Source organism: Megalops cyprinoides, chromosome 24, assembly GCF_013368585.1.
Source record: "Megalops cyprinoides isolate fMegCyp1 chromosome 24, fMegCyp1.pri, whole genome shotgun sequence".
NCBI lineage: Eukaryota > Metazoa > Chordata > Actinopteri > Elopiformes > Megalopidae > Megalops > Megalops cyprinoides.
In genome coordinates, this window is record NC_050606.1 from 18,438,494 (window position 1) to 18,451,705 (window position 13,212).

Consider the following 13,212-nt stretch of genomic DNA (forward strand, 5'->3'; position numbering starts at 1 on the left):
ACAATTCACTGCAAGGTTAACAGCACGCAGTGGAGTTTAGGCACAGGGTAGCAGAACATCAATATGAAAAGCTGCTCTTAAAAATATATTAAAAAAGAATGGGGCGGTAACACTTTTCTCAGTTCAATTTGCACATTTCACAGTTGGGGTGGTTATGAATGGGATGTGAGGTGAGGTTTTTTTTTTTATAAATTTGTTCAGGGGTCTAGAGAACACTGTAGGAGAATGAGTACCTGCCCCTGATGGTTTCCCAGGCCTGGCATTGAGAGACTCAAAGGGAAGAACCTCGTGCTGAGAGAGGCAGTCGTCACGTAGAGCACGCGGACACACGCGCGTTCACCACGCCGCGCGCGTTAGATCGGTACGCGGACACTCCCTTTAGCGTTTGATGGCCTAGATTGAGGAGCCGTATTGCACTGAGGAGCCTGTGCAGCCTCTAGTTCGGGGAGGTCACCCACAGTGATGCGGCGGGCGCTCGTGTGGGCCGATCCAGACAGCTCAGTGCTCGTTAATGCTTTCCCTCTGAGCTGCGTGTGCGGTGCAGACGGCGCAAGCGAATGAATCTTTAATGAGCTATTAGTTTCCCCAGACTGGAGCGAGAGATTTTTTTTTTTTTTTTCCAGCAGACTGAATGAGGGACCACAGAGGGAATGAGCGTGATTAGTGAGTGCTGACTGAATAAGCGAGTGATTTTTTTTTTTTTTTTTTTTTTTTTTTCCCGATGAGCAGACTGGGTGATCAGTGATCTCAGTGAGTGAGCGATTGTGGTTGAGCAGGCTTAGCGAGCTGGTGATCACTGATCTCAGAGCAAATGAGTGTGTGATCAGTGATCTCTGAGTGAGTGAGTGAATTTCATTCAGCAGACAAGAGTGAGTGATCAGTGATCGAGTGAGTGAGTGATCATTGATCTCAGAGCAAATGAGTGAGTGGTCAGTGATCTCAGAGCAAATGAGTGTGTGATCAGTGATCTCGGTGAGTGATTGTTTATTGATCTCAGAATGAATGAGAGTGATTTTTCGCTGATCAGGCCCCGCCTCCTCCCGCAGGTCTGCCCTTGCTGGTGCAGCGGACCATCGCCAGAACCATCATCCTGCAGGAGAGCATCGGGAAGGGCCGCTTCGGGGAGGTGTGGCGCGGCCGGTGGCGGGGCGAGGAGGTGGCCGTGAAGATCTTCTCCTCCCGCGAGGAGCGCTCCTGGTTCCGCGAGGCCGAGATCTACCAGACCGTCATGCTGCGGCACGAGAACATCCTGGGCTTCATCGCCGCCGACAACAAAGGTCAGAGCGCCGCCCTGCCATTGGAGGAGGCCTCCCAGTGACTCCGCCCCTCCTTAAGGCCTTCTGTTTTAACGGGCCTCAGTGTATACCTGGGCAGGTAACGACTTTTGACGGCTGTGCTCACAAGTGAAAATCTGTGGTTGTCTCAGGGTACAAGCCAGTGAAGGTGTGAAACCCCACCTCATATTACCCGTCTTACTTAAAGTTAAGTGAAGTACGCATTTATAATTGGAATGTCAGTTTGGCACATGATGTCATTTCCGTAAATGTCAGACTAAACCTCAGTGTGAGACTAAACACATGGAGCTGCCCCCACTGTAGTTCACTATGCCTACTGAAAACCTACCAAAAACCCACCAAAAATCCCTGCTGACTGAACCGTGGCCGAACCGATGTGTCGCCATCAAAGCAGGCGGGGAAAATGGCTTCCTACAGTCTGTCTGCAGGGATTTCGCTCTCCATCTCAGTTAGAAGGGAAGGCTGAAGGAGCGGCGGTCTCTGCCCATCGCACAGAGGCTTAAATGCAAACGGAAAGCTGCTTTTAGTATGTGCTACCTGTCTCCATCCCCGCGTGACCTCTGTGTGGAGTTTGACAGGGGAGTAATTGCCATTCCTTTCAGATCTCAGAAGCGTATTTGAGCGAAGCCTAAGGTGGTGCGAAAGCTCTGCTTTTAGAGGGCTCTCCTGTTCTTTTTAAACCGGGAGCAGGATGCCATTAGAAAAATCGACCGTGTTCAATATAAATTCTAAAACCTAGATGTAGCGCATTTTCAGTGCCACACAGGGGTCAGGATAGATCAAACATTAAGCATTTAGATTAAATAGATTAAATCATTAAGCATTTATGAATTCCCTTTGTGTGTGCCTCCAACATCCAAGTAAAGATTTTCTGATACAGATGCTTACAGAGCTGTTCTTGTGCATCTTACCTGACTATCTGTACATGTTTCATGCTGTCTGCCAGTGTGTAGCCAGTGGTAAGTGATGCAGTGTAATCACTGCTGCTCTGAGGTCAGTTGCGCTGGGATCCCATTGGTGAGGGCTGACTCGCTGTGTCCCCGCCTCCTCTGTCAGATAACGGCACGTGGACGCAGCTGTGGCTGGTGTCGGATTACCACGAGCACGGCTCGCTGTTCGACTACCTGAACCGGTACACGGTCACCGTGGAAGGGATGCTGAAGCTGTCCCTGTCCACGGCCAGCGGCCTGGCGCACCTGCACATGGAGATCGTGGGGACGCAAGGTGAGAGCTCAGCGGCCGGAGCATGCGCACGCACACACACGCACACACATCACATGTATATACCCACAACACATCTCACACACAACATATGCATACAGAAAACACACATCACATACATCACATACACACTCATCATATCTCACACATGGAACACACACACACACACACACACACAGCCAGCACACACAGCTTGAGACAGTCCCCTTCTTCTTGGCAGTATCTCTGAATAGAGCGAGTTCTGAAGTTGTGGGTTGTAATGACGGATAATAATGGATTCACTATTAATAATTCACTCGGTCTTCTTGCTGCCAGAGCTGTGTGTTTGGCCGTGTGTTCTAACCCTGTTTTAGTACACTAAGCTAACATGGCATAAAAATGCAGCTTGCATCTCCACAAAGTGCAGTGCAGGTCAAGCAGCCTGACGGTCTCTCTGCCTGCTGTTTCCTCTCTCTGTTTTCTTCCTTTCCCTCTCCCCCTCTCTCCCCCCCTCTCTCTCTCTCTCTCCCTCCCCTTCCTCTCCTCCCGGCCCCCCTCCCTGTTATCACCCCCGAACCCAGGCAAACCGGCCATCGCCCACCGCGACCTGAAGTCCAAGAACATCCTGGTGAAGAAGAACGGGACGTGCTGCATCGCCGACCTGGGGCTGGCCGTGCGCCACGACTCGGCCACCGACACCATCGACATCGCCCCCAACCACAGAGTGGGCACCAAGCGGTGAGGCGGCTCTCTCCTGACCTCTCGCGCTGACACGCATGCATTATTTAACACTCTTTTTTTCCCCTTTTCATCCAACCCTGTTTGTGATTCGGCAGCTGTATACTGAGCTGGTCTCTCCAGGGCAATGCAACCCTCTAATACGCTCGCACAGAGCCGACGGGCTGCGTTACACACTGCAGTTTGCATTACGGTGGAATCGTTTCCCCATTGGAAGACAGGTGCTACTCTGCTGAAGTCATCTGAGCAACTCTGAGGCACCTGACTAATTGCAAATTAGGGTTCCTGAGAGCGGTGATATCAACAACCCCTGCTGACATTCCATCCCCTTGGCCCTGGCAAAACAAAGGCAAATTTCTTCTACCACTGTGGGCTCCGAACCCGGGCCGTCGAGCTCAGCATGTGCTTAAAGCAAGCACTTTAACCATTGATGTTGATCATGTTTTATAGCAGGGATTTGGGAAAACCTAATAATTTATAGAATTGTAAAATATGAATATAATGTGTAAAAAGAGTCAAACGTTACCTGCTGTAAAACTTCATTCGGGGTGCATGTAGGCTGAGGTCACTGAGAACCAGGCATACTGTTGTACTGCAATCTTGAGTACAAGTGAGTGACTCGGGAGCCTCCACACATGTGAAAGCTTGTGGTGGAGCTAGTCGGAGGCAGAGTTAGTGTGCATATAGTAACAGGCCTGGCTCTCACCACAGTCACTTGCCAGTTGATACTGGCCCCATGGGTGCCTTACTGAGGAACAGCCTGGTGTGTGTGTGTGTGTGTGTGTGCGCGCACATGCACCTGTGTGTGTGTGTGTGTGTGCGCGCACATGCACCTGGGTGTGTGTGTGTGTGCGCGCACATGCACCTGGGTGCGTGTGTGTGTGTGTGCGCGTGTGCACGCCTGGGTCTGGGTGTGTGTGTGTGTGTGTGTGCGTGTGTGCACGCCTGGGTCTGGGTGTGTGAGTCTGGGTGTGTGAGTCTGGGTGTGTGAGTCTGGGTGTGTGAGTCTGGGTGGGTGTGTGTGTGTGTGTGTATCTGGGTCTGTGAGCACCTGGGTCTGTGAATTTAGGGGTGTGTACGAGTCTCAGTGTATGTGTGTATATGTGCACATAGGTGAGCGTGTGTGTATGTGTATGAGTCTTCAGGTGTGTGTGTGTGTGTGTGTATACGCATTTGTGTACCTGTTTGTCTATGTGGATGTGTGTGCAGGTGAGTGCGCGTGCATTTGTTTCCGCATATGTGTGTGCACGCCTGCACTGCAGGGATGTGCTGGAGCAAGTGTGTGTCTGCGTGCATGTTTGTGCGTGAGAGTGTGTGTTTGCCTGCCTGGGTATGAGTGTGTGCCTGCAGCAGGGTGTGTGTCTGTGCGTGCGTATCTGCGGGTGCTTTGTTCGGATGGCCGTTGTTGTTGTTGGCGATGCCCCTATTTGGAAATTGTGCTCCGCAGTGTCACAGCTTCCTCGGCGTATGAGGTCACGTTCGATTGCCGGGAGAGGGAATAACCCAGGAGCTGCGAGGGCGGGACTTGAGCGGCCCGGCTCCAGTCATCTCTGCAAAGGGGAATTACGGTGAAAAGATAAACATGTGTTCCGCCCGGCGCGTTATCGGGCTGGTCATGGCGCTGTGTTCCGGAGAACGAGTACAGCGCGCACTTGTCCCCGCGAGTGTGTGTGTGTGTGTGTGTGTGTGTGCGCGCACGTGCGTCAGTGCCAGTACTGTAAAGTCCCGAGCGCAGCTGGGGACCGCTCTGGCAGGAAGAGGGTGACGCTAACTCGGGGCAGCACATGCCAGAGTGAGCGCGAGGCAGTGCGCTGGCAGGTCTCAGCTGGCGTTGATGGCAGCGTCTGTCCCCGGGCGGGAGGGCAGGGGAGGGCAGGGGAGGGGGGGTTTGGCTCTGTACGCCGCCCTCCTGGGCTGCAGCACGTCAGCTTGACACCCCCCAGGTCCCCCTCAGCCTCTTTCCCGTCCACGGAGCCGAGACCCGCGTGTCCCCCAACCCCTGCCCCCACCTCGCCCCTCTCGATCGCTGTAAAGGATCTGACAGCTCACCGGGAAGAGCGTCGACCCCGTTAATAAGGCTCTGCCCGGATGTCACCGCACGAAGGGGGTCTCCTTTATTTAGCCCTTCCCCGAGCTTTGTCGCGGGCCCGCCCCGCGGCACCATGGGAGCCCGCGCGCCGCCCTGCGTGACTCACCCCTCCGGCCCGCACTCTGTCCGCCTGGCTGGCCGCTGGAATGCGCCGGGGCTAATCTGGCCCCGGGCACTGCCTCCTGTCTCTGTAGCATTGCGGGCAGGGGGGGAGATTAGCTGTGCTAACACCCTTCCTTCCTGTTCAAGAATTTACAGTAAAATAACAACAGGCCTGTCTCTCAGTTAGCCAGGCGCTGATCCCCTGTGACACAGGGAGCGGCCGGCAGAGAGCCCGGGGACGCGGCGGGGACAAATCCCTCCTCTGGCCGCTCGGTGAAGCTGCTCCAGACCCCCGCACTTTATATCTTGGACCGCTGCCTCTGCTAATGAAGGGATAAAAAGTTTTGACTTCAGTTTTAATTCATTGGCAAGACTGGTGTGTCTTTCAGGAGTGAGTATGTGTTCGGTTGTTTAGCGCTCACGGTATACTGCCTGATTTTAAAGAATATATACATCTCTCAGTAATACATTTTATGCATATATGTATATATGTATATGTATGCATGCACACACACACACACACACACACACACACATATATTATGTATATATTTATACATAAATGTAATAGGCGCTTTATCTTGCAGTCTCCACAGAAACACTTACGCATACAGAAATGGAAATTTATGCCCGCATAAGTGCTTATTGTATTTACGGTTGGTACTTACTGAAGTACTCTACTTCGCTGTAATTCAGCTGAAACACTTGGAAAACTGGTCTGTCATTAACATTATTATTATAAAAATGGAGTCAAACGGCATCAACCCATTTGTGCAACATTACCTCACATAACCTGAACACTGTTCTGAAGTAAGCCTACCGTGAGTTATGAAGGTCCAAGTTTGGGTGTATATTGCGTGGCTGTATGAGCTTGTATCCAAATTCTGTATGTTTAAATAGGGTTGAATGGCACAGAAGTGAATGTTTGTAATGAGGCACACCTGAGAGTCACTGGTTATGTCTGCAGGGCAACCCAAAAGGGGCCTAACTCTCAGAGCTGTATAGCTCATGGGTACGTCCTGCCAACCCGTAACTTGAAATGGCAGGTATGATATTCGGCAATGCCATCGCAGTCACGTGATTGGGAACCTTTAGCATTTGTCTCTGACCCGTTCCAGGCGGAGAACGGGTTCAGAGGGCAAGGAGTTAGTCTTGAGTGCAGGATGCGCCCCCACAGGGTTCAAATTAGGATCTGCTGAAAAAGACCAGGAGTGGAATGAATAGTGTAAGGAAAAACAAGGTTCAATTCCGATCTTCGCAGAAAAGACTTCTTTATTTACAGGAACGGCAGTTGTCAGAAATACGTGAAAACGCACTCTGGGTTCAGCGGAGTCGATCTGAACCCCGAGCACTCAGCGAAAGCATTCTTTATACTGATACAGAGCTTTGATCAGGATCGACAATAATTAGCATACAGGTGGTGAAATACAGGAGGTCTGGTAATTACATTATCTTCCCTAGCAAGAACAGTTCTCAATCACCCATCACCGGTTTCTTTAGGAGTACCAATTGCTACAATGGCCAGCTGCGGCCAAAGTGACAATTGAAGTCTGTGAGCAGAACTGTGGTTACAATAAGGCCATCTAGGCAAATGAATACAGGTATTAGCATACCTTAAGTGAGAGGATCTGTGCTATCTTGTGCTGCACTGAGTGAGTTAGTTTAGGGATCTGGACCAAAGTCTTACAATAGAGTCAGTGAGCGCTTGCGCCTATCCTCCAATCAGCTCCCGCTTTGCAAAATAGCCTCAGCTCTGTCCATATTTATTGGAGGATTGCATTCGTCTTGCTTCTGCATGACTACAGAGCTTGTTGCAATGAGACAAGCCTAAGGTACAACTGACAGTTCCAAGGGAAAAAGTGGTTTGAAATGTTCCATTTTAAACAGATACAGGCTTGTGCCAAGCTGTTTTTTTTTTTTTTCCTCTCTCTCTCATTGTACTCTTTGTCCCTTCATCAGGTACATGGCGCCAGAGGTCCTCGACGATTCTATAAACATGAAGCATTTTGAGTCCTTCAAGAGGGCGGATATCTACGCCATGGGCCTGGTGTTCTGGGAGATCGCACGCAGGTGTTCCATCGGAGGTAAGAGGCAGCCCATCTCGGCCCCACTCCGAATGTATGCTCTCCCCTGCATGCTTCTTTCCCTTCTAGAGACGAACACTTGTTTGGTCTTTCTAGTAGCAGAGGCCTGTTGTGCTCTGGTTTCTTGAGCTGACAGCCAATTATCTTCTCCTCTTCTCCGTCTGATTTGACTTGCAGTCCAAAAACACCGAAGTCTAATAACACTGAAATGTTCTGTTAAAAGTGGGGGGGGATAATCCATCCAATGTGTATTTCACTGCTTTCCTGTGCTAAACCACTTCCACAGCTTTAACGAATAAATTCTGTCTTAAATGCATAATAATAGTGAAATTGTATGATTATAATTGTATGAGTGTGCTGTCTGTATTTATTCATACCCCTGAAGAAGTAGGAAGAAAAAAACTGCTATGTAATAAAAAAGATAATAAATAAAAAACTCTAGCACAAGAAACCCTTGTCCACTGACATACAGTGGGGGGTGTTTATGGTTTGGGGTTGCTTTGCATCTCTGGTATTGTCTTCTGACATGTCACGCAAGTTGACAATTGACAAATATATTCCTCTTAGTCTGTGAGTATATAAAATTGTGTATTTCTGTAGGAGTTGTTGAATTTGTAGGGTAAAGGCAGCAACATTTTGGCCTGAAAACATCCCTCTACCAAGAAGCTCCATCTTTGCCGAAAGTGGACATTCCAACATGACGCTGATCTGAAGTATTCCTCCAAAGCTGCAATGAAATGGTTAATATTCATTGCAGATTTGGATGAATGATTAGATATCTGCCCACAAAGTTATTATTTTCAACAGATCATCTCCATCACCAGTCCAGTCCTCAGACCAATCAAACATTTGTAGTTTGGATTACAGAAAAGAGTTCAGAAATGAAAATCACAATATCTGAAGAACACAGAGAAATTCTGCCAGGAAGAATGAATGTACAGTAGAAACATTCTCTCCGTGTGTAGGTAAAATACCACAGGCCCTAAATTGACCTTTGAGGATTGCCACACACATTGTCCATTTTAACAAGTAGATTCTCCCAAAATGGCAAAAAATTGTGTCCCTGGCAGCTGGGATGTAAACCACCTTACCACTTTCCCAGAAAGTCCTACTCTGTTTTGAAGCCGATGAAATAAAGACTCATGATACACTGTGTCAAAAGCAGCGCTCAAGTCTAGCAGGATCAAAACACTGCCAGAATCTACATCTAATCACAGACTCTCTGACCACAGCTGAATATTTTTTCTTTGAGAAATTAAATTAACTTATTAAAAACATGTTTAAAACGTCTCTGAAACCTTGTACAGGAAGATCTGACACCAGTCCACAGTTACTTTGGATGCATGAGTCTTTAGTGAAATGAAAGTTTAGTTTCTTAATTAATAGCCTGACAACTCAGGAAACATCTCAGGGGAGAGTATAGCCACAGTATTACTAGATAGACGATTAAGAGCATCTTTTAAGGATTTGGTTGGAGAAGGATCTCATGGGCAGCTAGATGATTTCATCAGCAGAACGGTTTTAAGTAGCACCTGTGTTTCAGTGAGGTTAGTGGCACTCATTTCCACACTGCTGTATGCAGCTGCCATCACTGTCTGAATGTGTTTATATTAGATCTGATAGCAACAATTCTATGTGGAAGTACATGCCGAAAGCTTCACATCAAGAGGTGGAACATCAGTTGGATTTATCAAGTCGGTAGTAGGGTGGAAAAATCTAGAAGTATTTTGTTTGTCGTCAACACGCAACATTTCACAACAACCCTGTTTTTTTGTTTTTTTTTTTTTTCTTCAATGGAGCAACTGTGTCTTGTGCTCTCTGTGCACGACCATCAAAACATTCCACCAGGTCGTCAGCTGACGTGGAATAATATGTGAATCACAGTCTGCGCAGTCGTACCATGCGGCCGCCACGTTTTACATGGAGAGTAGACGTGCTTGAGTTCCTCTTAAACTGTCGCGTTGCATAAGAATCCACTGCGCTCACAGCACAGACTCATTGTTTATCTGTGTAGTCTGCATTCGTGCCCGGAAGCATGTTGGAGTGCTCGCGATCTCCGTTTTCGCTTGTTCCTTTTTACCGCTTTCAAGATTACGGCTGCCAAGGCGTTTTATTAAACGAACACGTTGATAATGTCGCGGCGTCCAAAGTAATTTGCATGCGTTCCCTTCTCTGTGTGTCAGATGCTCTCCTCCTCGGCTCTTTGGATCGTTGTACCGCAATTAATCTTCCGGTTAAAGCGCTTTACACTCAACAGAAACGCTGCTTAAGACGCTCTGCTCAGCATGTAAAGCTGAGATTCAGGGTGTAAGGCCCATTTCGCTGTGAGTGTACCAAAGTGTTCTCTCCTCCCAGGTATCCATGAAGACTACCAGCTGCCCTACTACGACCTGGTGCAGTCGGACCCCTCGGTGGAGGAGATGAGGAAGGTCGTCTGCGATCAGAAGCTGCGGCCGAACATTCCCAACAGGTGGCAGAGCTGTGAGGTATGTGTTCGCCAAAGTCCCGCCCCCATCTCATATTACCCCGTTTGACACGCCCATTTCGTTACATCATTTACTCCCTAACACAAGTGGGATACGTTCACGTTACATTACATTGTCATTTAGCAGACCCTCTTATCCAGAGCGACTTGTATGCATGTAAGTTATAGTTTTATCCATTTACACTGCTGGATATTTACTGAGGCAGTTGTGGGTTAATTGGGTTAAGTACATTGCCCAAGGGTACAACAGCAGTGCCCGTTTACTTGCAAAAGACCTGCCTCCATTACCTTATTCATTTCCTAACACACCTCTGTCACTTAAGTTTGTCTACGTTGAGGCGTTTGTGATAGCCATTTTTTCCATATGTGTGTCTACACCAGAATCGCAACACAGGATTCTGGGACAGGCCCATGTATTTGGGTTTGGCAGAAATACATTGACTCTGGCTGCTCTCATGTCAGAGCTTATCAAACCAGCTGGCACCGGGGAGATGGGTAGCGTTCGCACGAGCTGACATCACCCAGCATTGCGGTGGAAATGTGCAGATAGAAAAGCATAATTATGCACAGCTGTGTTGTCAAACACAGGCCGGCAGAAGCATATGCGTTATCCCGCGGACCAGTCCAGCTTAGTCACTCTCGTCACCAATCCCACAATTCCAACAGAACGGTTCGGTGGGAAGTGTTTGGTTTCCTGGGCCTTTCTGTTTCTCCACGAAGCCGCCAGATGCACTCTTCTCCCGGCTTGAATCAGGTTCCTTTTATCGCTCGGAAACAGCCAATTAGATTAGGCCCAATTTCCAGTCATCAGCCCCCTCTAATCTAATCTCCACCCATAATCTTCCTGTAGCTGTCAAGCTCTTTAAGTGGAAGACACTATTGATGGCATACTGTCTAAATATTAAACAGACATGTTTGGTGTTCCCTCCGGTTTTGCACTGTGGCTGGTCTTTCTCTGTTTTTCTGGAAAAAAGATGAAGGGCTAAATTAAATATAGAGGACCCGTCTGACCGTGACAAAGAAACACTTCATCCTAGATGTAGAGAAGAAATTTTATGTGACACAGTCAAGGCCAGTTGGCTGTCAGCAAACACCATCCTGTTTACATTAAATTATTGGAAATTAGCAGATGCTCTCATTCAGAGCAACAGTTTTTTACATGTTACCCGTTTATACAGCTGGATATTTAAGGAGGCAGTTGCCCAAGGCTATAACTGCTCTGACCACTATGCTACACTGCAAATGCCGACACATCCCTGGGCATCGCAGTAACGTCCGCACACCTTCAAACGCGCCTCGGCCTCACTGCTTCGATAGAGCAGGAATGGCGCAAATTTTGACAGGAAATGTCGATCAAAAGCTGTGCAATAAAGGCTGACCCCGGAGCGGCTCGGACGGGGCTGGCCCAATTCGCAGCGCATACATCTTTAATAACCTGAGAACTTTTCTCAATAACAGTCCGGAGGAACTTGTGCCGCTGTTTCCGCTGACACAGGTGAGAGCAGCGACGTGCCCGCGGGCGGCGAGGCGGCATTGTGGCGGGAATGAAAGGGCTGCAGACAGCTCGTGCTGGGGACCCGCTTTGAGACGCCGTCTAGTCAGGGACAGGCAGAGCTCTCAATTGGCAAGCGGCGATCTTTGTCCAGCTCCCAGCAGCCTGCAGCGTAGGGCTGGGTTATAAACAGCACTTCCAGACAGACCGGGAAAAGAAACGGGTCAGCAAAAGGAAACGTGGACTTTGCGTGGACGGAGGCGCTGTGATTGCCCCCTCGCCTGTCGAAACGCCATAACCTCTCCGATAACATTCTAACCCCAAAAAGCACTCGGGGCTTAGTTCTGAGTGGCAAATCTGAGCAAGTGTTATGTTACATTGCACGTTCGACGGTTGCTGACCGCAAGTGCATTGTGGCTGGATTGAACGGAAAACTCATTTTCTTTTGTTCCGAACTTTTACTGTCAGGCTTTCGAAGGTGCGCTTTCTGCCTTAGGCTCAATTTTTTTTTTGGTCTCTTTCAAGTCTTGTCTTGTCCAGGTCCAATAATTCTTTGGGTTTGATTTATGCTCGGACTTTTAAAAATGTTTACCCAAGAGAGGAACATTTGGACTTGCAAACAGAGCTACAGCGCACTCCACATAAAATAAATACTGATATAAGAATCTGCTACATATTGGGGCCGATCCAACTTTCGGATCAATTATTTACTTTAAAATGATGACTCAACTGGGGTATTAGTATGGATCTCGCACACAGGGAAGGACAGGGAAAGGTACAAACGGGGGGAAGAAATTCAGCTCTTGCGATAGGCTGGCCTGTCTGAGCCATGGTCCAACCACAGGCAAGTGAAAGTGACTAATGGAGGTGGTGAATGTAGCAGAGTGATGGAGAGGGCGAATATGACAGTGGCAGTGAATGCGAGAGTAACGGAGGTGGTAAATGTAAGAGAGTGACGGTGAATATGAATGTAACAGTGATACTGAATGTGCCAGGAGTGATAGAGGCGGTGAATATGACGGTGACCGTGTCTCCTGTTCCCTTTCTCCTCTCTGGTGACCAGGCCCTGCGTGTCATGGCTAAGATCATGCGCGAATGCTGGTACGCCAACGGCGCCGCCCGGCTCACCGCGCTCCGCATCAAGAAGTCCCTGTCCCAGCTCAGCCAGCAAGAGGGCATCAAGATGTAGGCCTCGCTGCGCTCTCCCTCCCTCTGTCCCCCTCCCTACACTCTCCCTGCCCCCCCCCCCCCCCCCCTCTCTGTCTTACTGTTATCTCTGCAGGCTCTTTCCTCTACTGTTTTTTGAAAAGCAGTACGGTGAAGGACGCGTCTGAGTGGCTGAAGAGACGGGTGTATTCTACCTCACTGAGGTATCTGCTGCTGGCAGTCACAGCGTGCCCATTCTGCGTTAGGAGGGTGGCGGCCAGTTGGACTCTCCCCATGCAGAGACGCTAGCCCTTGCCCCGCCCTCCGCACCCCACCCCACCCACACTGACCCCCCCCACCCCCACCCCCACCCCAACCCAGCCCCGCCCCTCACCCACCCCGCCCACGGAGTAACGGGACACTACGCGTGCCTGCACCTGGATAATCTTGTTCGTTCACAGGTGTTCCGCCGGCTGCTTCGGCGAGCCCTTGCTTTGAAAACCCCCCTGCATCTTCATTCAAAGAGACCCGGGGGGAGAGAACTGAAAACACACTAAAAGGAAAAAAAAAGAAAAAAGAAA

At 49.3% G+C, this 13,212-nt stretch overlaps 1 protein-coding gene across 1 annotated transcript in view; it reads left to right on the forward strand.

Annotated features, from left to right (window-relative positions):
• LOC118770927 (TGF-beta receptor type-1-like) overlaps positions 1 to 12,725 on the forward strand; it is a 48,737-nt gene extending 36,012 nt beyond the window's left edge. Inside the window, exons 4-9 of the mRNA XM_036518710.1 lie at positions 1,047 to 1,277; positions 2,352 to 2,519; positions 3,077 to 3,233; positions 7,384 to 7,508; positions 9,864 to 9,994; positions 12,549 to 12,725. Coding sequence (XP_036374603.1) covers positions 1,047 to 1,277; positions 2,352 to 2,519; positions 3,077 to 3,233; positions 7,384 to 7,508; positions 9,864 to 9,994; positions 12,549 to 12,674 — 938 coding nt within the window. The 3' untranslated portion in view covers positions 12,675 to 12,725. The remainder of the gene's footprint in view (positions 1 to 1,046; positions 1,278 to 2,351; positions 2,520 to 3,076; positions 3,234 to 7,383; positions 7,509 to 9,863; positions 9,995 to 12,548) is intronic.
• The last annotated feature ends 487 nt before the right edge of the window (positions 12,726 to 13,212 follow it).